This window comes from Alligator sinensis, unplaced genomic scaffold (genome assembly GCF_000455745.1).
Source record: "Alligator sinensis unplaced genomic scaffold, ASM45574v1 scaffold1178_1, whole genome shotgun sequence".
NCBI classification, from domain to species: domain Eukaryota; kingdom Metazoa; phylum Chordata; order Crocodylia; family Alligatoridae; genus Alligator; species Alligator sinensis.
The window spans coordinates 908,037-933,025 of NW_005842596.1; the positions used below are offsets into that span (position 1 = coordinate 908,037).

Here is a 24,989-nt window from a genome sequence, read left to right on the forward strand (position 1 = left end):
CTCTCTTGGTTTCTGTGTCCTGCCCCTGCCCAGCAGGGCTACAGCTGACCCTGCGCTGGCTCCTGATGCTGCTGCTTCCACCCCATCTGCCTGTCCCATGCTTTCCTGGCAGAGCTGTAGCCAAGCTTGCACTGGCTCCTGTTGCTTCTTCCACCCCACCTGCCTGTCCTGTACCTGCCTGACAGGGCTATAACCAAGCCCAGGCTGGCTCCTGCAGCTGCTGCTTCTGCCCCATCTGCCTCTCGTGCGCCTGCCTGGCGGGACTTTGCGAGAAGCCAAGCTCATACATGTCTCTCCTCCATCCACTCACTCCCCTGCCCAGCCATATACAAGCAGGACTAAAGTGAGCTCCGGGCACAGTCCATTCCCAACCCCACTTCCCTCAACACTGCAGATTCCCTTCCATATCTGCTGCTCAGAGAACTGCAACAGGGACAGGAGTCGTCGATGGAGGAGCCTAACAGTTCCCTGGGCAGTAGCCACCCTGCCTGGAAGCTGTGGCGCTTGGCAAGGGCTGGGGCCCCTGGTGGGGGAGGCTGGGAGCATAGCACGTGCTACCCCAGGTGGGACTCAGCCTCATGGGAAGTGCAGAAGAGGCAGACATCAGCCGGGCCTGATATAATTAATTGGTTGGTGCCCGCCTGCAGGATGGATCCAGCCCACTCCCAATATAGATGGTCTGAATACATACAAAATGGCCATATGGTTGTCAAGGACAAGCCCTTGAGTCACAGTGTATGCTAGCTATTGACAGATATGGTAGGCAGGCAAATAGGTACATGCAATTATTCAAGACAAACTTGGAAATCCTGGCCCACAGGCTCTACCAGGTTCAAAGCACTGAACAATCCCTCCTACCTTATAATTTGTGAAAATCGGTTTGACTTCATCAGTTACATGGCTTTTGAGATCCTCTAAATCCATTACTCCTCCATGTCTCCGAACAGTTTCTACAACAGCCGCTGCAATTGTACCTTCATAGAATCCTTTCTTCCCACATCTTGCTATCTCCTGAAAGTTAATTATAATGACACCTTGAGTTTATCACAGAAAGAACAGTGCAGGGTTGGAAGCTTATTTTGATCAATGTCAAATTGGCATCTTCATCTCAAAGAGACTGACAATTACATCATTGCAATTACAATCATACATGGATGATTTAGGTTAGGAGTGTCAAAGATGTGGCCTACAGGCCATATGTAGCCTGTGGAGCTTCATCAGCAGGTCCCCAGTGCTGCCCCTGGGTCTCTAGATGACCCACACAGAGCATGCACCAAACCAACCTCGTGAACAGGGCCTAGGATGCAAACCACATGTGGCATCTGCCCCAACCAGTCTGAGATATATGCTGCATACAGCATTTGTCCCAGGTGGTCTGATGCACATGTTGCATGTGATACCCAAGCTGAGCCAGTCTGGGTCCTCCTACATATCAGATCTAGTGCCTATAGCACTTCTTACAGCTGGTCCAGGGGACACGGCACCTGTTCCAGCCAATCTGGGGTGTGCACTGTGTGCAGTGCATGTCCTAGACCAGCTGGAGTGGGTGACACATGTGGTACAGTCCCAGACCAGCTGGAGTAGAGGCCAGGGGCACTGGACCTGGTATGCTGGGGGGTGGGGCTAGGGGGGTAAGCCCATTCTAACCTGTGGAATTGGCGCTGGGTTGTTCATCTGGCCCACAAATCAGACCCGCACCACTTATCTGGTCTGTGGGGCCAGATGAGTTTGACACCACCGATTTAGGTCAATTCAACTTCAGAAATGATTTGGCTATGTAGACTAGATTCCAGAAACAGCTGTGCATCCTGGATGACATGGTCCAATTCTGTCCTGTCCTGCAGCCTATACAAGCCACTCAGATCTCTTTACCCTACCAGCATAGAATTTTGTCAACAAAAAAATACCACTGGTCTATGCTTGTCAATTATTCCAAAGCTTTTCCAGTGCAGCTGAGCACTTTTGGAGGAATACAAGACCTTCCAGGTGCACCTAGTAACTCAGGGGGTTTGAAATGTCACCCATTTCACATACCATGCACCCTAAGGACTCTAATTAAAGCTACGGTATTTTCAACACCTCTGAAATGTAGGCCTATTAACCGAGTACCTCAACATGATCATAAATGACTAATTTTAAGAATCCAAGTTTGAAAACGTTGGTATTCATTTTACTTACCTATAAAATGTAATTGATATTCATACAGCACTATGTAATCCTTTGATAATGCAGGGACAAGCATTTTTTATTATTAGAGTACAAAGCAGGTATTTACATGGGATTCAACCTAGCTGCCATTTAAGGATCATGATAAAATGAGAATATATGCTGCTAACACACCAGAGTAACTATTAAATATACAGTCACTTTGCATACAACCACAGCAAAGTCTACAACCAGTGTCTAACCACATCTTCAAAAATCTTCTCCTGGCGCTTGTAATTTTCTAAGCATGGCCGTTTTTTGGAATACAGTTGTTTATGCAACACACATTCTGCCCATACAAAAAATGGTTTAAATGTGTCAAATAAGAATGAAACAAGCTAAGTGAGAGATGAAAAAAGGAAATGTGGTAGTGATTACTATTTTAACTGTGTTTTTATAATCCCTAGGAAATGCACAGGGCCGAACAGTCCCAGCCTCATGGCAGGAGTGGTACAAAGACCTTTGGACACAGCCATCCATGATTCCTCCTGGAGCTCTGGGGAGCCTACATAGATTGTAGGCTCTAACCTCTCTCTGGAAATTCTGCAACATCCATTTTCCTCTGTACCTGATATGGAGGAACTCTGCCATCTTCCCAACCCTCCCTTGTAGGGAGGTCAAGAATTCATTCTGTTTAGCATGGCTTTTGAGGCACATGAGGCTCCCTCCAGAGAGATCAGGTGGAATTTAGCATTTGATCTACCCAAAACTTTTGCTGTATAACCGTATGAAGCTTCACAGCACTTTTACAAACTATCAGGTATGATGATGAAGACTCACCACGTTTGTCACAATCACAAGGCAACGTAATAATCTTCCATGTTTCAGGGGTATAGGTTGTAGCTGTGTTGGTTTAAGGATATAGGCAGACAAGGTTCTTTGAGTAAATACGATATTTTTTATTAAAACAACTAAAATAGTTAGAAAAATTCTTCTTTGCAAGCTTTAGGGTTCAAACACCCTCCGTCAGCCTGATGGCTCCCCAACTTTATGACCCTAGCTCATCAACATCTTACAAATCAAGGTTGTGGGTGCTTTTGGCACTCTGCCCAAAAATGTTGCCAACCCCTGATTGTTGCCAATTATTGTCAGCATAGGGACAAGAAGCAGCCTTGATTATGTTATGAAAGTCCAGAGAAAGATCCATAGAGGTTTTTTTGTTTGTTTGTTTTTTACTTTTAGAAACATTTATTCTGGGGAGGGTGACAAGTTGGGGGGCAGTAAGGTATACAGGTTGGCCTGAAGGTCTGGCCCTAAGGACAAGGCCTGGGCTCATGGCCTGCAAGGCCTGCCCACACACTTTAGACAAAAATAAAAAAAATAGGGGACAAAGAAATATATACATATATACAGTTCTGCCAGTGGGGATGCCCAGTGGGGCTTCAGGACATCAGGAGTCACCCCGCACAGACAAAGCCTGAGGTCTCAGCTTGCTGGACCCGCCCCCACACCCTGAACAGGTGATGGCACCACAGCGCAAGGAGCAGGCATCCCCCCTTGACTCGGCACAACGCCCCCTCAACAGCCCAGCATTCCTCAAAGGTGGGCACCATGCGCCAGAGGACCACATGCTCAAACTCAAGTGAGAGGCGGGCCCGCACCAGCAGGGGGAAGTGAAGCAGGGCTGCACCTCAGGTTAGATAAATCATTACCAAATGGTGGCAAGTGCAAGCCAAGTACAAAGAAACTACATTTATAGAAAACCACTAAGAAATCTCAGATACTGGAACTTCAACTTCTCAGTCACTGGTATGTTAAGTAGCTTTGACTTAATATAGATAATTGTATGCATGGATATGAAATACATGCCTCTTAATTCAGATGGCCAAGGGCGTGACAGATACTCAAGCAGTAAGTATACAGACCATACAGCAATGACGTTGTTGAGAGCTGAAAGGAATTCCATAGTTATGTAATTAAATAAGACAGAAAGGTGTGTTATCATGCTAACAAAATGACACTGCTTGCACATACATTTACATGCACGGCTTATCATTTCCAAGCTGGGGTATTTACTGAGTCTTTCAAATATTTGATATCTTAAAAAGACATCATGCCATACGAGAAAAAAACATGTCTCAGACTGAAAAAAGGAGTAGACATGTGGCTACATTCAAGGGGGTAAACTCCCAGCTATCTTAAGAGTTACACTTACTAGCTAATTACCAAGTTAAAAAGGAACAATAAAAATAAGTACTGTACATCATTTGTACAATAGAACTAAAGTAATTAAATGGAGTCGTTAGAATCTTGAATTTCAGGAGTCCATTCTTGCTTCCCAGTCCTTCCACAGAGCTTCCAGATGGCAGCGGCAAACACAGAAGCAAAGACACTACTGTCTTTACATACTCATCTGAGACAAAACAACACATGGAGCTCCTGTTGTGCAAGTTCTATTCAGGATCTGAAGTGCTGAGTCTTTGATCATGTTTGCAGTTGAACTGTGTCCAGCCTCCATCTGGCTATCTCCAATGCTGATGCCAACACATCAGCAGAAAGTAAATCTGACAGTGAAATCATTCATAGCTACTGCCTACACAGATCAAATTTGATTATGTACCAACCCCAACATAAGATACACCTGGCATTCTGCTTCATAGCAGTCAAAAACTCTCCCTCCATAGCTCATTCTGTACTATTCCTGCCCCTTTCCTTATGCTGGGGCAAGGGAAAACCCAGATTTAGGTGTGCTGTGAATTCCCTATGCCACAGCTGTCTAACTGGTGGCTGACCTGCAGGCCCCAAGGGGCTTGTCAGCACAGCTCTAGCACTCAGTGGGGAAATGCTGCTGCTGGTCATTTCCCCCTCCACATACCCTCTTGCCTGTCATCATACCTGGAGCCTACCTGCAACTGGCATCAGGGGAAAAGGGGGGTGAGCAATGGCAGCATTAGAGACCTGTAATCTGGATCTGGCCTACAGAAGACAAAGAAGCTGGACACCACTGTTCTATGGGACACCAGGGCTAGAGACAGGCATTACACATAAACCAGTTTAAGCGATCAGAAACTGGTTTAAACCTGTAATAGAACAGACAACCGTGCACATAAACCAGCTTGAAAATTGCTGAAACCAGTTTAAGATAAACCTGGTTGAAAGTAGTATCAGACTTAACTGATTTGGGTCAAACTGGTTTATGCAATGTTTGTCCCAACTCAGCACCATGGAAGGGAAGGGAAGGGAGGGCTTCCCTAATGAGCCCTGGCTTTTAGCCTAAGCCACTGCAAGCATGTGCCTGCATTTCTTCAGTCGAGCAGGGATGTTTTACAGTTACAAAACAGTTTAGCCTAGCCAGGTTAGACTAACCTGCAAAGATTGAATCAATTCAGGCTCAGGCTTTTTGAATGTTTGTCCCTAGCTCAGAGGGTAGGAGGGAGCAACCTTATGTATCTCATAACTGCAGGAATGACACCTCCCTTAAATCTTTCCCCCTCAGGTTCTGCTGAGTTTGCCCCCATGCCTCTGGAACACAAAGTCAGTCTCTCCTTCTCTGTCTCTCTAATACTGGTTTAGATGTGTGCAGGACCGGACCACTATAGTTACAGTTCTCTCCTATTTTTTTTTCCCCCCTCACCCTTTTAGAAGCCATAATAATTACAAGGCCCAGGAATTAGACGTGGAAGTACCAGCATTCATAGGGACTTCTTTCTGGTAGGAGGTGTTTTGTGTTTTTTTTAATTCAAGAGAAGAAATCAACTTGATGGCTGTTTTGTGTCAGTACAGGCAGATGCAGAAGGAAGAGGCCTAGAAAGTAGATAAAACTAAACTAGGCAAATGGGTGGAGAGCAGCAGCTGTGCCAAAGTGAGGCCTGCAAGACACTAATGAATATCTAGCCAGGCAGTGTGCACCTAGCTACTGGGATAGCAATGTTTCAGGGAGTGCACTGATCGTAGAAACAGTAGTAGCTAAGACAAGAGATGGATCTGGGATGATAGAGACAGGCTGGGGAAGGAGGAAGTAGCACACTAGAGCAAAGTCCAAACAGATGGGGTGACACCAAATGGGAATGTTGGAATCCCCCAACCTCAGACATCTGCTCTGACTCTTGATTGCAAACGAACAAGGGGAGGGTGGGGAATTTGAGGACAGCAGGAGCTGGAAGCATCCTTTTCATTTCTTTAGTTGGTGCTAACAACATGGTTTATATGTAAATTTAGTTTATTCTGCTGTACTTATTACCATGTAATCCAGACACACATCAAATGGAGCCAAGACCCAGCAATACTTGCCATAACTTAATGATTTATTTTCCTTAGCTTTAAATCAGTATTATTTGTACTGCAGTAGTGCCTGGGAACCTATTGTGCTAGGCCAGGGGCGGGCAACTATTTCGGGCAGAGGGCCACTTACCCAGTTTTGGCAAGCTGTCGAGGGCTGCATGGGTAGCCCTGCCCCTTGACAGGTGTCCTGCCCCCTGGTCACCATCTTGGGACCAATGCCCCAGTGTCTTGAGACCAATGTCTCAGGGCCAGCACTGGCGGGGCCCAGAGCAGGGCATGGGCTGGCAGGGGTCTGTGAAGCCAGGCTGGGCTGCACCAGTAGGGAGAGGGGGGAGCTGGCCTGGCTCCATAGAGCCCCTGCCTGCCGGGACCCTGTACCTCTGCTGCCCTGCTCTGGGCCCCACCGGTGCTAGCCCCAGGACAGCGGTGCCCATGCTCCCGCTCACTCCCCCCGCAGTACAGGCAGGGAGCAGTGTGTAGCCCCAACCCCCTGATCCCTGGAAGGGCACGAGCTGGTGCAGAGCATGGAGAAAAGCGGCCCCTCGCCTGGCCCGTGGCTGGTGCTCCTTGCTGCAGCCACTCACAGCCCACATGGGGCTGTCCTGAGCAGACACAGGCACGGAGTAGACAAGGGGCCACTTTTCCCCATGCTCAGCACCAGCTTGTAGCCCGCTCCCGCTGCCAGCCTGGGCCCTGTGCCAGCTCCAGGCTTTCCCTGGATCCTACTGCCCCTGGTTCCTGTCATTTTTGACAGGAACCAAAATCCAATAAATATTAATTTTCTTAATTTTTTAGGGGCCCTGCAGGCCGGATAGAATGGCCCTGTGGGCCGTATTTTGCCCACCACTGTGATAGGCACTAATACAATCACAGAATAGAGACAGGTCCTGCCTCAGGAGCCTGCTACCAAAATATGAGCCAGATGGATTCAGACAGGGTAGCAAAGGAAACAGCAAGATGACATTGTTTGGTATAGTAGTTGACACCAATGCCTGACTGTTAGAAGGGACATTCACTCTACAACGTATCAGTGAAATAGAGGAAAAGAGTTCTTCTAAATTGACATGTGTTTCATTACTTCTGAGGAATATCTTGGAATTATTAAAGAAAGACTCTTCATACAAAGCTATTTATACGAACAGGAAGGAAATCCTGCATCATTGAATGAAACGTCAGTAAGGACAGAAGAGCAAGAATCTGGTTTTATTCTCACGCTACTGTTAAATCAAATGACTCTGAATTTTCCTGGTTTGCACTGTTGTTAGTGAGATTAGAATCAAGCTAAATGAATCTTAACCTTTACACTGTTGCATTCTACCACAGCCAATGCAAAGGTAGAGCATTGCAGTAATCTGATACAATGGAAAACTGTAACTTCAAGGGCAAAATGACGAGCACATTTTGCCATAGGTACCTGGTACCGAAGGGATGAGAGGACAAACAGTGGGAGGTGTATCATCTCTGCATACAAGGGAGTATTCAACTCAGGTTAATATTTAACAAATTAGTACCAGACCATAACAAGAGCCATCTAAATTAACTGAATCACAATAAAACCCCTCTCCTTAATCATGTAGACAAGCTAAAAAACAAAAAAAGAAATATTTAACCATTTTTGAATGAGAAAGATTTAGAACTTGCCTGTAAAAAGCAAACAAAAATTCTTCAAGACATGCTAGTATTTAACTTCTGAGGGAAAAGCATTTGTGCAAATAGTCTGTTTTTAAGAATACATGGAAAATTTAAAGTCTTACTTGCTCATTTGGAAGAGTCAAGCCCAAACTGGGATATAACCAAAGACATCAAAAGAAAAAAAATCTATTGGTGTGAAATATTTCTTATAGAGTATTTTTAAATAAGTCCAACATTTTAGTGTTTCCAACCTGGAAGCTTCACGAGAATGCTATGCATAAAAGAAGACTGCTCTACTTTCTGGGTGGCATAATTCAGGGAACCCAATTTCATGGAAGGCTATGGTTGTTTTGGGAGATCCATACACCAGCTCTAGTAACTACAACATATCCAAATATTTAAGAGACAACACCAAAACGTTGGGGAAAAAAGCTTTGTTGCAGCTTTTAGAATAGCAGTAAGGGCTTGTTTTTCCCTTTAAAAAAGTAAAAAATCAGAAATACTATTCTTCCTTAATCAGAACCACTCCAACAATAGTAAAACAGCTTTTCTTTCATGTTAAGGCTCATGCATTTAGTGAATGAGGCACTTGTATCTACTGTATGTTTTGTAACAATGGTGGTAACTGACTTACCTTTGAGATCCAGATTTGAGGTAAAAACAGAATTTTCACTCCCCCCAGCCAAAGAAAAAACTTCCACTTACGTTGTTAAATGGGTTAAATGTTATTTTGTTCTGTAGAGTCACACTAAATTTGCTATATCACTTGACAGCATGATTTCATGCTAAAAAAGAAATGAAGTAATGCAGCATATTTCATTCTATTGAGCCCATGCATCTGCTTTTAGTGTAGATGGTGTTACATATCAAAAGGCCCTCAGTCTTAATTAGGTGTCTGTTTCTTTGCTGACATTTGTATCTGAACCACTTGCAACATAACCTTGTTGTTGGACTGTAAAGTGCCTTTGTCTGTTCAGGATACTGATATTTATGATAAGCCTCTGCTCACTAATAAGTGGACAGCCATCACCCATTAATTTCAGTTTTATGTTTACTCAAACCAAGTTAGCCAGGAAGCAGTATGAGTTGCTGTGGAAATAAAACTAATTTAATTCAGACTGCCTCAGACTGTTCACTAATCAGCCATTTATAATAAAACATTTCTCCTCTGCTTAAAATCATCCTTTATCATGCCCACAGACATGAGAAAAATACAGCTGCCTCCATTTGTTTACTTATAACCACAGAATAAAGCATCTTTTAACTTTAATCTCACAAACCTAATACTTCACGTGGAAAAAGAGCTTTATGTGCATAAACTATCAGCATGACAACTGTCCCAGGCTGGATTACATCCATTGATTTCAGTGAGGTTTATCAATACCCTCCTCATTCAGGCTACAGAAGGGACATTTTAGAATATTCCTTTGTTTAGTAAAAACTGAAACAGTAAAAGCCCTGGCCCAGAACATAAACCCTGCATTGCCAAGCTAAGAAGAAAATATCCATGGCACTGATAGCAAATGCACAGCAAGACACAGACTGCTGGAGCTATATATACTCAAGAGTTTGAAAAGCAAAAGAAAACACCAGAGAAGCAGTGGGGAGGGGAAGGACTCCCTCCCCACTACCCAAAACAGTCAGAGCAAACTGTGTATTGTGTCTGGCACTGTGAATGAAAGACATTGTAGGCTTGCTATAAGATTCCTGTTGTATTCAGGGAAACAGGATTTTGTATATTCTTTAGGCATAAAACAGACTGCAAAGAAACATCTAACAAAATCAAACTACATCAGCCTGCATCTGAATAAATAGGTAAAAACACTACAGACTCCTAGCTAAATGCATATTTTTTTATTCCCATTTTTTTTAAAAATGCTCTAGTGTCTTCATATCATGTACACGTAATATCCTAAGAATATGAGAGCTAGCATAAGAACAGTGATTAAACCGATTATATGAAAAGTACCAGTGAGTATCATGTCCTATTTTATTTCAATTCAAGTGCATTTTCCAGGTTAAAAAAAAAACAAGCCCACAGTTCAGAGCTCCCTTTTCCCTAGAATCGTCCAGTCCCTAAACCTGCAGCCTTGTCCTCAGACCCCCCCCAAAAATGCTTTGTACTGGAAAGGCCTCCCTCGACCTGAGAAGTCTGCTGCCTTCCTGGGGCCCGCATCTGGGATGTTGAGGAGAGGATCCCCAGGCTCGTCCATCCCTCCGACTACTACCCCATGCTCCTCATCCTTGTGGGCACGGATGACACGGCCACGAGTAATTCGGACCAGGTCATGAGTGACTACAGGGCTCTGGGCTCAAAGGACTGGGGGCTCAAGTAGTTTTTTATTCTGTGCTCCCTGTTGCAGGACACAGACCCAAGAGGGAGGGCTGCGTGGAAAAAGTAAACAGACCCCTTCAACAGTGGTGCTACCGCGAGGGCTTTGGTTTCTTCAACCACAGCATACACTTCAGAGCGAGAGGACTCCTGGGATGAGATGGCATCCACCTCACATGGAGAGGTAAGTCCCTGTTCTCAGCTAGGATGGCTGATCTACTAGACAGGGTTTTTAACTGACTTTGCTGGGGATGAGGAAACTCCAAGTGGAGAATGCCTGGGGACTGGCACACAGGGAAGTTCCCAGATGGAGGATACTAAGATAACACTTTTTGAAAATGCTAACGGAACGGTTCTCCCACAGCATCTCAGGAAATCGCGGGTGTTGGCTGTGGGACTCAGCTGCCTGTAGACCAATGCTAGGAGCATGGGGAACAAGCAGCAGGAGCTAGCCCTCCTGCTCTCTAGTGGGCAATATGACCTGGTAGGGATCACAGAGACTTGGTGGGACTCCGCGCATGACTGGACCATAGCTATAGAGGGCTACACCCTGCACAGCAGGGAGAAAAGGTGGAGGGGTAGCTCTCTATGTGAGGGAGCAGTATACCTCTATGGAGGCTGACATTGGCTCTAGAGATAGGCAGCTAGAAACCCTCTGGGTCAAGCTTTGGGGGGAGGGAGGGAGGTGAGAGAGACTTAACTGTGGGCGTTTACTACAGGCCACTGAACCAAGGGGAGCAGCTTGGAGTTCTCTCCAGAACTGAAAGAGGCCGCGCTTGCAAGGACATTGGTTGTCATGGGCAGCTGCAATTACTCAGACAGAGATTGGGAAGAACACTCGGCTAGGTCGAATCAGTCATGTAGCTTCTTAACTGTAATCAAGGAGCTCTTTCTGACCCAGGAAGTGCAAGGGCCAACCAGAGGTACCGCTCTCCTAGACTTGGTCTTGGCCAAAGGAGATGATCTGGTATGCGTCTTGAACACCGAGGGTAGCTTGGGCGACAGCAACCATGAGCTCATCAGGTCCACTGTCCACCGCAAGGTTAACAAATCAACTAGCAGGATTGAAGTCCTGGACTTCAAAAATACTGACTTCAACAGGCTCAGGGCATTAGTAGGGGACGCGATGCAGGACCAGGGTCAGAAGGCAAATGGGGTGCACAAAAAGTGGTCTTTCCTCAAGGACACAATCCTCGAAGCAAAAAAGAAAACTATTCCCATGAAAAGGAAAGGTAGCAGAAGGGCTGGCAAGCCCTCCTGGCCCAATAGGGACATTGTGGTCCTCTTGAAAAAGAAAAAAGTGTACACGCAGCGGAAACTAGGGAAAGTTCTCAAAGAGGACTATACAACAGTGGTCTGCACTTATAGGGAAATGACTAGAAAAGCTAAGGGGGCAACTGAGTTTAAGTTAGACAAGGGAGTCAAGGACAATAAGAAGTCCTTCCTTAGGTATGTAGGGAGCAGAAGGAAAACAAATGGAAGTGTGGGGCCCCTGCTTAACACTTTGGGACAGCTGGTAGTGGACACTCAGGAAAAAACTGAACTCCTAAATGCCCACTTTGCTTTGGTATTTCAACAGACCAAGGGGAAAGACAAGCGAGATAAGGATTACAGGGAGCATGGTGGGAATGATAGCCTTCCCACTGTGGATGCTGAGCTGGTGCAAAACCAACTAGAACAGCTAGACATTTATAAGTCAGCAGGACCAGATGGACTTCACCCGACAGTGCCGATGGAACTGGCTGAGGTAATTGAAGATCCCCTGTATAAAAAATTCTTTCAGAAATCGGGGTGTACAAGAGAGATCCCTGAGGATTGGAAGAGGGCCAACATTGTGCCTATATTCAAGGAGGAGGAGAGGGAGAACCCAGGCAACCATAGGCCAATCAGCCTAACCTCCATCCCAGGGAAAATCCTGGAAAAACTCATTAAAGAATCTGTGTGAGATACACTTGTTGAGGGTAGGATCCTGAGCAACAGCCAGCATGGCTTTGTCACGGGTAGGTCTCATCTTCTATGAACAAGTCTCTCACCACCTGGACACGGGAGAGGAGGTCAACATTATATACCTAGACTTCCAGAAGGCTTTTGATCTAGTATCCAATGATATCCTTGTGGAAAAATTGGAAGATTGTGGGCTTAACTGCTCAACAGTTCAGTGGGTGAAAAATTGGCTGCATGGTAGGACCCAGAGAGCTCTCATGAATGGACCCGTGTCATCCTGGCAAGAAGAGACCAGTGGTGTCCCTCAGGGGTCCATGCTTGGACCAGTGCTTTTCAACATCTTTATCAATGATTTGGATGTGGGGGTGAAAAGCTTGCTGACCAAGTTTGCAGACGACACCAAGTTATGGAGAAGCGTAGTCATGCCAGAAGATAGGTTGCAGATACAGACAGACCTGGACAGTCTGGAGAGCTGGGCAGACCGGAACCAGAGGAAGTTCAACACTCAGAAGTGTAAGCTGCTCCATCTGGGGGCAAACAATTCCCAACATACCTACAGGCTCGGGGGGGACAATTTGACTTGCACCACAGCCAAAAGGGACCTAGGGGTAGTGATCGACCATCATATGAAAATGAGCTGGCAGTGCGATGCTGTGGCCAGGAGGGCAAACAGCACGCAGGCATGCATTAACTGTTGTATGTCATGCAAAACTAAGGAAGTGATACTCCCACTGTACTCCACACTGGTGAGACCACAGCTGGAGTACTGTGTCCAGTTCTGGGTGCCGCACTTCAACAAGGATGTGGAAAAACTTGAGAGGGTCCAGAGAAGAGCCACCCATATGATCAGGGACTTGCAAGACAGGGAAAGGCTAAGGGACTTGGGTCTCTTCAACCTACAGAAGAGAAGGCTGAGAGGGGAGTTGGTAGCAGCTTACCGCTACATCAGGGGAATACATCAAGAACTCGGTTCACCAGGGCACCCCTGCAGAAGACCAGGAGTAATGGATACAAACTCCTGGAAGGTCTTTTCAGGCTCAATTCCAGAAAAACTCCTTCAGTCAGGGTGCCCAGACTGTGGAATAAACTCCCTTCAGTGGTGGTGCAGTCACCTACCCTGGAAATCTTCAAAAAGGAGACTGGACAGTCACCTCGCTGGGGTCACTTGACCCCAGTTGTCTTTTCCTTCCTAGTGCAAGGGGACTGGACCCAAAGATCTACATGGTCCCTTCCAGCCCTTAACAATCTATCTATGAATCTGTGAAAGCTTATGCAAGTCTACCCTAGCCTTACAGTTGATTCAATAAGACATGCAGAAAAATTCTTGCCTTTGACACATTTCCTGGACAATCACAGCTACAGTTTCACTCCAATACTACCAAGATTTATGAACATAGTTGTAAAAGTAGCCCAGAAAGTTAGGCACGTACATCAGCTTTGGCAGGATTATGTCCTTAAAGTGCGCTTAGCCCACTTTTGTTGCTGGTTGGCCCTTTGACTTGTTTTAAAAAATTATCCCTACTAGCTATGATATTTGCAAGTTACTGAGGTGGGTTGGAAGGTGACAGGGTACACTTCTGTAATCTCACCCAGCAGATATTAGCCTGGTGATATTACTGATCTGCATAAAGTCTCTCGTTTTAGGCCCTAGCAGCGTCTTCTAAACAAAATCATGAATTTACCAGGGGACAATGTAAACGGTTGATCACTTTTTATTCCATCTCTTTATTCCACAAGCCAGGCACTGAAAGGTGACACAGTACCTGTGTGTTTTATGAGAGGGGCTTCTGAACTGAAGACCTTGTTGGCCTCTGCTCCCAGACAGCCACATTGGGTGACGGTTTGGTATTTTGTTTTGCTTTCTGAAGACAGCTAGGGTTTCTATTTGTTTCATGTTGTTCAGTTCTTTCAGCAGAAAGAATAATATGAAGTCTAATATGGATGATGTTAACAGGACTGAAGTTTCCCAAAGCTGCCAAAAGCATTTATAAAAAAAACAAACCAAGCAATAAAACACAAACTACTAAAATATCCAGGAGTGTTTTGTAGTATAAGCCACCCATATCAACCATGTGAGCAATCTTACTAATGAATCAAATTGTTACTATACAATCAATTACTCCAAAGGGCTATGAACGTAAGTGCAAGTTTACTAATACTCATCTCTTAGCTATGATTATATAAAAATGAATGTGTTAAAAGTAAAGCCATGTGTTAAAAGAAAAAAGTATTATATGAGATTTCTAATGATTTGGGTCCCAATCCTGCAGGGGCTTCATGCTGGCCTGTTTCACTATGACTCTGAGAGGGCACAGAATACCCTCCCCCTCAAGCTAGTGCCTTTATTGATAACCTCTTACACACAAATACATGTGAACCACAGTTTTAAACAACCCAGGAACTTTAAAATGTTAGGTTTACAGGTGCTGAGAAAATTAGAGTCTGTATACAAACATGATAATCTCATTAGCAATTTGTAAGTAAATACTGAGCAGCACATGGCTGTAAGTACTATATGGTAAGAATGACTCACATTCAGTAGTATATTAACAATTTTAAAGACAGAATAAAGAGCAAAAGCAACTTCCAAATATCCTCTCTAAACTTTTGTACATTTTTTCATAAGCTTTTTTTTTCCCCCTTAAAAAGCACAAGGAGTAGCTTGTAAGCAATGGTGCTGAACCAGATTAAACGAGACAGGAATTTGGCCTAACGCATCCAAGCCATTAGGCTGGCTACAGAGAACATTTCCAATTAAAGAATAGTTAAAATCCATTTTGTACAACATTCCATGCTTCTAAATCACTGTTTAAGGAGTTTTCTGAATTCATGTTATTTCTGTATGTAAAGAAGAATATGAATAGATATACTAATGTGAAGTTGAAATAGATATTCACTTTTTCCATTTATAATGATGTAAGCATATATCCTTCATAAGTAAAAAATTAGCAAATGAGTTGTAGGAATGCAATTCTTCAACTAATGTAGCTTGGCCAGATTTTTACAGACATGTGCGGGCCGGGAGCGACCCGAGCCCTTTTTCGTGCTGCACGCGGGCTGTGGCCAGCAGCCCGGGCACACTGGATTGGAGAGGGAGGGCGACGAGCTGGAATTAGGCACAAACGCTTAGCGGTAGTTTTAAAGATTGTTTACTTACACCAAAGATGGTCGTGGTGTAGGCTGGAAAACTTGCTTGAGTTGCGGTTACAGACAGGAAAGAAGAGAGGCGGACAAGAGTTCTAAACTCGTGAACTCTAGCCCAATCCGGCTGAAGGCTCTAAACACGCGAGCCCGTCGTGCCAACCGAAGAAAGTACTCGTCCGAAATAGCTCTGAATAAACTCTCACGAAGTTTGCTAGGCTCCGTGGGTCCTTCTGCTCACTCATCCACACGAAGTATGCTGGGCTTCATGGGTCCGGTTCTTTTGCGCGCAGGGAGGGATACGTCTAGGAATCTATCGGCGACGGGGAGAGGCTAGAGGCTAATCAGACCTCTGTTGCCTGCTTGAAATGCGTTGGGTCCGTAAGGATCCGCAGTGCTTAAAGATCTTCACACAGCGTGAAGTCTCCTCCTCCCGGTGTTCGTGGAGTCCTCCAACTTGGGCGGAAACCACTCAAGCCTTTTCTACGGCTAGCAAGCCAATCACTAGCCGCCACATGTGAATAATTTAGAACTGGCCAATAATGGGGCTCAAATTAGCATACAAATGGCGGGAACTCTTTGCAACGAGCATTTCTGTGCTGCAACAAAGAAATGCACCCTGCAAAGAAAGCTTCAAATTGGCGGGAAATTCTCCCTTGCACCGGGGTTCTCTTTTGCAGCAGAAAACTCCACCGTGCAAAGAAGCTATAATTTAGCAGGAACAATTTAGCAGTGCCGAAGCACACAAAACAAAAATCACACCCTTTGGGTTGTGACAACATGATAGTAAATAGAATTTACCCTTGAATTTTAGGTGCTTTATCTGCACCTTTTCTTTTGTAAAGTCCCTTATTTAGGAAACTGACATCTCCACCTATTAAGCAATGTAATTTAGCACAATTTCAGTGATTATAAAAAGGGAAGGAGAATGGAAAGTAGATATTGGAACACAGATGTGAACTATTTAGTAGATAGAGAGGAATGGGATGTGAGCAGTCTTGACTCCTACTCTATTCCCAATGTGAGAGGCAGGGAAGTTGAATTAATGAAGGAAGGAAACTCCCTGCACTTAGGAGCGAGCAGTAGCAGATGACATCTTTGCTACAGAGGATTCCCACCACAGGTTCCTCCATGTGTAGCATGCAGCTGCATTGCCTTCAACACAGGGATGTGACCAAAAGACATACCATATTTGGCCCCTCTGCTATATTTTTCAGACGGTTCACAAAATGCATGTTTCCACTTAAAAATCCCTTAATACAATTCTAAGCCCCAAAACCTGAGACCTTTGATGTCCCATTACTTGTCCCATGCTTAGCTATATTTATTTCTGCTGACTGATGGATCCCTAAATGTATATGGTTATATCCCACTGTTCAGCCAAGTTCTATTCTCAGGTACACTGATGTATATCAGAAATAAATTCTCTGCAGGTGAAAGGGCAAACAACTGTAGACAATGAGGCACACCATCCTTGAGGATGTGAACTCTACCAATTCCCATTGAATTTCCATCGAGGAAATGTTAGGGAATGCATAAAATTAAAATTCAAGTTCAGGATCTGAGAATTCGGCTACATGTGAAATCTGACAAGCACCGGGTAGAGTCCTTTTCATTGAAACTTGCCATTATTTAACTTTACATTAAACAATTTAAGAGGCTGGATCTGTGTTCCTTGTGCACCAGCTTCCTGAAATAGTTTATGGGAAACTTGGATGTAGAGGAAACAAAGAACTGAGGCCTCACTAAAGAATAAAATTAAAGTAAAAAAATGTAAGGATTACTTAGTTGATTCTGAGGACCAGGCAGTTATAATCTCAGACATATACACTTCCTTACCTTGAAAGTGTTAGCCAAAAAAGGATTGCAGAAAACCTGTCCATGAAGAGGTGCTTGGCCATGAATGAGTAGGTCCTTTCCATGCTCATTTCCAGGTGCTTGCAGAACATGGACGTCATGCTTCCAATGGTAGGCAGTTATCTCTGCCACAGGAAAGCCTCTCTCAGCCAGTTCAATGGCAGGTTGAAGAATCTGTCCCATGGAGAGCTGAAGGAGGATTACAAAATATTTCCAGATTATTAAATTGGCAATTAAAGCTTCCATACAGCAAAAACATGTACGTACAAGCAGTTTCACCCGACGTAATAAGGCTGTTCACACATGCAAAGTGAAGTACATGAAACTGAACAATCAGGGACTTAGCTGGTACAAATAAATTAGCATAAACTGCTGCAGACTGCAGTAATATGGCACTTGGCAGGTCAAGTGTTACATTTGTTATACGCAGACAAGGTTCCTTGCGTGAATTTGATATCTTTTATTAGACCAACCCAAATAGTTGGAGAATATTTATTAAGCAAGCTTTCGGGTTCAAAAACCCTTCGTCAGGCTAAGGAAGTTTCAGCAGTTGGTGTGTGCTTCATCCAGGAAGAGCACACACCAACTGCTGCAACTTCCAAGGAACCTTGTCTGCCTATGTCCTTAGACCAACACGGCTACAACCTAACCCCCTGCAACATTTGTTATACCATACTTCAGTTACAAACATGCACTGAACATTTGTAGCAATGACAATGAAGTAACACCAAATCACTTTCCTCCTGCTCCTGTGCTGTCTCCACTGAATTTAATAGGTGGGCTCAATGTTATTGTGGATAAAGAATTTTTTTGGATTTCTTTTAGTACAGGAGGTATTCAGACTTCAAAACACTAGTGCTTTCCTTTTCCTACCTATTCACAATGAAATAAAAGTTTGTCTAGAACAGCACAGGGTTCAGAGTGCTCCAAAATGCTGGGAAAGCATTTTCCCCTCACTTGGCCTTGTTGCTAACAAACTTGTTCACCCCAAGTACTGAACCAGCTATAGCTGCATCCTGACTGTTCTTCTTTTTCCCTAAAGATGAAAGCATCTAATCTCTAACGCACCTTAAATGCTGCTAGTTCAAGCAGTATAAATATTAGCTACTGCCACTAGCAAAGTCCTCATGTTATATCTCAAATTTTCTTGAAAGCAAAGTGGTAGTGTTGAGGGATAGAGTAGGAGGGAGAAATGGCACAATTATTCAAATGCTGTACAGCAAGTAGCAACATAAAATGGAACTATACTTCCTTTGCAACAGGCTTCAGTGTATAAAAAACCCCACCCAACTATACATGCAATGCAAGTTACTTTTGTAATTAAACATTCATGTTTATAAAATAAGGTAAATCATTTATATAAAGGAAAATCATCTATACAAGTAAAGCATTAAGATTGAAAAATTTTACCCCTTAATTTAAAATTAAGAAAAAGTTAAGGAAGGAAAATCACAATTTAATTCTAACCTCATCCTTGGTAATTTTGGCTCCTACAGGGATGGCAAGAGCACCTACTTGTATTCAAACCCCTCTATCATGAAAACTTTTTCAGTCATAAAATTACTTGAGAGAAGATAAAAGAAAAGAAAGGAAACAAAGCTGGAAAACCAATAGATTTAACATAGACAAGATAATGGGGAAAGATTACTTAATTTTTAATCATCAAGCTTATTAGAAATTTGAGGTGTATTAATCTTTGTTTGTAAAGCAAACACTTTGATTTAGCTTCACCTTTTTGCTTCCATAGAGGGAAACAGCATCACACCAGCCAGCTGCTGCACCAGGTACTGTGATATTATGAGCATGTAATAGAGGGAGAGGATTTGTCTCATCAAAACCTTGCTCTTTTAACAGCTCAATGGTCAGTGCCCTTGGAGACCTGCCACTGGAAACCAAAAGTGCATATATAACATAACAAGGTATCAGGTTTTTAGGTTCTCTGGCATAAGAGTGGGAGTACTACTGTAAACAGTGCAGCATAAGCTCCAGCAAGCTTGGAAGCAGCATAAAAATTCAGTTGAATTCTTGTGCAGCAGTAACACCATGGAGTGAATAGAGGTGTTCGCTATAAGCCAAAACCTGTGGCCCTTTTTTTGTGAAAATAATATGAAAATCTTATCAAATGGCCTTGGTCTCTTCAACTAGCAGTGTTCGTGTCTTGTTCTAGTATTCAATGTGGCAAAGCTAAATCTTCAAACCAATGTAAAGATTTTTTTATCCTGCCTTCATGCTTTAAGTTTTGATTCAAGCCATTTCTAGTTCCAAGGAATACAAAAATAGTGCATCATCTATAGCTTCTGAAAAGTTATTGCAATGAATACAAGTTTCCAAAGCATTCTTTAATGATTTTTCATCAGAGATCAGAGGACCCTCAGTACAAATCTTAACTAAGACAGTTTCCTGGCACTTTGTAGAAAGATGAAGAAAACTCATCTCCAGTAGAATATTCACTGTCTACACCTGTAACCATAACAAACAGGAATGTACAAACACCTGAAAATGATATTCTTTCTATGTTACTTCCATCAGGCTAATAAAGTCAACTGGATGCCTTCATTATAATTTTTTTATTATTTGTACTGTTACTGTGGAAAACAATTATTTGGCTACAGGAAAAACAAACAACTGAAAAAGAAATGAGATGTAAATGAGCTTCGAACGTGAACTATTAACCCTAATGCAACCAGTGCTAGAGACTGCCTACCCCTCGGGAGTTCATGTAATTATGAATATAGCTAAAGGGCATTAATCAACTCAGGCTGAACTCATGATGATGTTATGAATGTAGTCAAACTCCAGATCATTGGGGGCAATTCTGTATGCCTTTCATTGCCAAACCCTTATTTAAATAATTTATCTAATTCTTGCCCCAGTTATACCTAAGCAATTTAATTAGAAAGCCCAGTGACTTGAATTACCGTCTTATCTAAGGAAGGAGGCAATCTTGCAGCTCCATGGTGACTTGTCTAAACTAGCTGATCCAAAGCAATGGCAACCTGAGTCCTAGTTCCATGGAATAGTTGGGTATTACCTGTTCCCACTTCCACACAAGGTTCTAAGGCTTAATCCCACTATCTCAGAAATTAACAACAGTTTAAAGTAAGTATTTAAAACCCAGCGGCATGAGGCCCTGACTCTGAAATGAATGGGAGCTCCCAAGCCATCTAGGCTAAGTACAGACATTCAAAAAACCCAAGCCTGAAATTTGATTTAATCTTTGTAAGTTAGACTAGAGCGAGTCCTCCCTTCCATTCAGGCTGGAGGGAACCTGAACTTCAGGGATGGGGGTGGCCAGGCCCTGGCAGGCTGAATACAACTAGGGAGGGGTTTAAACCCCCACACTGGCTTGCAAGGACCCCAGCTAGGGTCTACCTAACTTTTCCCCCCTGCTCGTAGCTCAGTATGGCCCAGAAACCCCAGAGCCACCCTTCCAGCCATGGGGTGATCCTGCTATGCTTTCCCAGCTACCAGGGCTGGGGTTTGTGGGGCAACCAAGAAGGAAAGGCCAGATTGTGGTGGGGAAGGGGGGCAAAATGGCCCCAAGCCTAGGTGGGGACACGCACAGAGGGGTTATGGTGGTAGTGGCTCCATCCGGACATGAGCCCCACTGAGAAGAGGGATACAGGCTGGGGGCAGGCAGGGAAGGGCCTTGAGGGCCAGTGCTAGCCTGGAGCAGAGTTGAGTGAGCCAAGCATGCAGCTAGGGAAGCAGCTCCTGCTCAGCGGCCCCTTCTACCCTCTGGAGAGCAATGCTCAAGCTGGCTCTGGCTCCCACCATGGTACGTATGGCGCAGCCTCACTCCCTCGGCCCCAAGCATTATTACTTGCATCTCCCAGGCTGCTGGACTCAAGCTGGGCACGCACTGTTGAGTCTTCCCCTACCTGGCAGCAGCAGTGGCAGCATAGCATGGTCCCATGTACCAGGCATGGGGCTTTACCCCTACAGCTTCCCCACCGCCATTGTCACCGTCAGGGGGGCCCACCCTGGCCATACTGGTAGGCGCTGCCTGCGCCGCCACACTGAGGTCAATCACCAACTGCGCAGATGGCAGTGGCAAAGAACCTATAGGGTTAGCGCCCCACGCCTGATACACACCTTGCTGCACCTATGGTATCCCCGCTGCTGCCGTCTGCTTGCCTGGTGGCTGACAACAGTTCAACAGCATGGGCGGTACCTACCAGTATGACCAGGGTGGGCCCCCCCGATGGTGGTGGTGGCGGCGGAGGGGAAGCCATAGGGGTAAAACACTGCACCTGGTGCCTGGTACACAAGGCCGTGTTGTGCCGCCGCCAGGTAGGGGAAGTCAGCAGTGCATGCCCAGCTCTGGGCCCAGGGCAGGTAATAGTGCCTGGGCCTAAGGGGGTGAATCTGCACAGCATGCACTGCTGCGGGGACCAGAGCTGGCCTGGGCACCACTCTCCAGTGGGTAGAATGGGCCACCAGGCAGGAGCCACTTCCCCAGCTGCATGCTCGGCTCGGCTCGGCTCTGCCCGCTAGCGCTGACACACTCAAGCTCCTTCCCCACCTTCACCCCCAGCCTGGGTCCCTCTGCTCAACAGGGCTCACGTCCAGGAATGAGCTGCCGCTGCCGTGATACCTCCGTGTGTGTCCCCACCAGGGCTTGGGGCCATTTTGCTCCCCTTCCTCCCCCACAATCTGCTCTTTGCTCCTGAGCTGCCTCAAGAGAAACCCTGGCCCTGGCAGCTGGGAAGGTGCAGTGGAATTGCCCCCTGGCTTGGAGGGTCCTGGACCATGCTGAACCAGGAGCAGGAGGGGAAAGTTGGGCAGATCATGGCTGGGGTCTGTGCTGGTAGAACAGGGGAGGGAGGGGGAAATTAAACCTTCCTCCATCCACCGTTCACTTGAGGCTGCTGCCGGGGCTGGCCATGCCTCCCGCCACTCCAGCAGCAAGAGGGAAGGGAAATTTCTGACAGGGGCTGCTCCACACCATTCAGGCAGACCCTGGCTTGGGTCCCCCAGGGGAGAGGAGTGGGAGAGGAGAATAAATCCCCTTCCTGCCCCCTTTGCCTCAGGGTGCCATGCTGGGCTGGCATCTGGCCACATCCCTGCCCCTGCTCTGGCTACAGACAGCACAGCACAGCTGAGGACTGAAAGGCATGTTGGGATGCTAGGGGACTCTGATTTAACTTAAACCAGGAAGGGGTCTGGGACAGAAGTTCCATAAACTGGTTTGACCTCAATCAGTTAAGTCTGATACTTCATTCAACCAAATTTATCTTAAACTAGTTTTGGCCATTTTGAAACTGGTTTATGTGTACTGAACTTCTGTTCTGTTACAGTTTTAACCAGTTTCTGATCACTTTAACCAGTCTGTGTGTAACTTCTGTCCCTAGTCCTAGTCCCATACAGATGAATAACTGGTTGTTGTACCAGAGGGTTTGCCCAGTCTCATGCAAAACAGTTGCAAAAGCCACAGTCACTCCAATGCTGGCAGGATTTTTAAAATTTTTCACTGTTTCCTGTGATTTTTAGTGATTCTACTAGTAAATTTACTATAAGTCAAAATTGTTTTTTCTCAATCCAGCAGTCTTCTTAAACATAATCACATATGGGATTTGCGTAACCCACCATTTCTGAGTCCCAGATTTGGGACAAGAACTGGCCTCAGTTCAGTCTCATTCTTTGAAAAGCATGTGCTGATCAGCAAGACTTCATCCTGATGCTTATTCATAAGAAAAGAAATGTCATGTTGGGCCAGACGAATGGTCTATCTAACCCAGCAGCCTGTCTCTGACAGTGGTAGAAATGGATGTTATACAGGGAGAGCACTGAACCAGATATTTCTAGAGTTCATTTAAAGATTAACATCTCCTGACAATGCTGCCTTGTGGGTTTTCTTCTTCAAGCCATAGACTCCTGCTTTTTTCCCCTCCACATATCTGAACAAACTCCATATAGAGGGATTCAAAAGCAGAAATGAAGGTTAAAGAAAAAAATAGAATAACTTCACTTAAATTAGTAAAATTACTCCAGGTTTACATTTTATATAACTTAGCTAAAGATCTGTTTATTCAGAGGTAGATATAGATTAATGGTGAACTCTGCTCCCAGGAGGCCTATTTAACTATACTATACTCTAATAAATTATAGCAACTCTCAGTCCTTATCTTACCAACTTACCTTCCATTGAGACCATGCACCTGCTTTGTATTTGCATCATAGTAGAGACAGAAGCAATCCCCACCTATGCCAGTGCTGGCAGGCTCTGTGACATTTAAGGCAGCAGCTACAGCCGCGGAAGCATCTGCAGCATTGCCACCCTTCTTTAAAATGTCTGAAATAGAGAAGCTTATATCCAGTAGCAGTCAAGAGAATTTCCTAGTAGTAAAACATAGCCACACACAGTCTCACAAACACCAGCCTGGCCATCGTGAGATCAAAAATTGCAAGTGCAAGGAGAATACGTATTTTCACCTGTAAGAGACAAATACCTAACTCCTCAGAGATCAAAACTGTGAAAACCATTCATTTAAAAGATATTTTGCTCTTTAGAAAGGCAGAAACACTAGAAAACAGTGTCTAAAGCAAAACAAGTGTGAGAATCCTCATATATAGAGGAGTGGGGGGAGGGGGAAGGAGAGAAAAATTGAGAAAGATTTAAGGACAATCCATCAGAAACAGGACAGTGCATGTGATGAAGGGCTGACTCTTAAGATGAATGGGAATTGTTTTGCTGCTAACTTCAACATGGGCAGGATTTTGCCCAAGAAAAAAATGGAACAAAGAACAGCTTCTTGTTCTCATTCTTCCAGGACTTTGCAGGAGTTTTTACGTATGGCAATTCACTAGAAGAAATTCATAGATTCAGATTCATACATGTAGGGTCGGAAAGGACCTTGCAGATCTTTTAGTATGACCTCCTGCCCTGGGCAGGAGAGCAAACTGGGCTCAAATGACCCCAGCTAAGTAATCATCAAGTCTCCTCTTAAAGACCCCGCTTAAAGGAGAAATGCAAAGTGCTGCACCTAGGGAGGAAAAATGTCCAGCACACCTACAGCCTAGGGAATGACCTGCTGGGCAGCACGGAAGTGGAAAGGGATCTTGGAGTCCTAGTGGACTCCAAGATGAACATGAGTCGGCAGTGTGACGAAGCCATCAGAAAAGCCAATGGCACTTTATCGTGCATCAGCAGATGCACGACGAATAGGTCCAAGGAGGTGATACTTCCCCTCTATCGGGCGCTGGTCAGACCGCAGTTGGAATACTGCGTGCAATTCTGGGCGCCACAATTCAAGAGGGATGCGGATAACCTGGAGACGGTCCGGAGAAGGGCCACTCGTATGGTTAAGGGCTTGCAGACCAAGTCCTACGACAAAAGACTAGAGAAACTGGACCTTTTCAGCCTCCGCAAGAGAAGGTTGAGAGGCGACCTTGTGGCTGCCTATAAGTTCATCACGGGGGCACAGAAGGGAATTGGAGAGTATTTATTCACCAAGGTGCCCCCGGGGGTTACAAGAAATAATGGCCACAAGCTAGCAGAGAGCAGATTTAGATTGGACATTAGGAAGAACTTCTTCACAATTAGAGTGGCCAAGGTCTGGAACGGGCTCCCAAGGGAGGTGGTGCTCTCCCCTACCCTGGGGGGTCTTCAAGAGGAGGTTAGGTAGGCATCTAGCTGGGGTCATCTAGACCCAGC

At 45.0% G+C, this 24,989-nt stretch overlaps 1 protein-coding gene across 1 annotated transcript in view; it reads right to left on the minus strand.

The window, feature by feature from the left end:
* The window catches only part of LOC102372913 (glutathione hydrolase-like YwrD proenzyme), a 52,871-nt gene that overhangs the window by 21,136 nt on the left and 6,746 nt on the right, over nt 1-24,989 (minus strand). Inside the window, 4 exon segments of the mRNA XM_025214708.1 lie at nt 859-1,011; nt 17,315-17,521; nt 19,064-19,217; nt 23,474-23,627. Coding sequence (XP_025070493.1) covers nt 859-1,011; nt 17,315-17,521; nt 19,064-19,217; nt 23,474-23,627 — 668 coding nt within the window.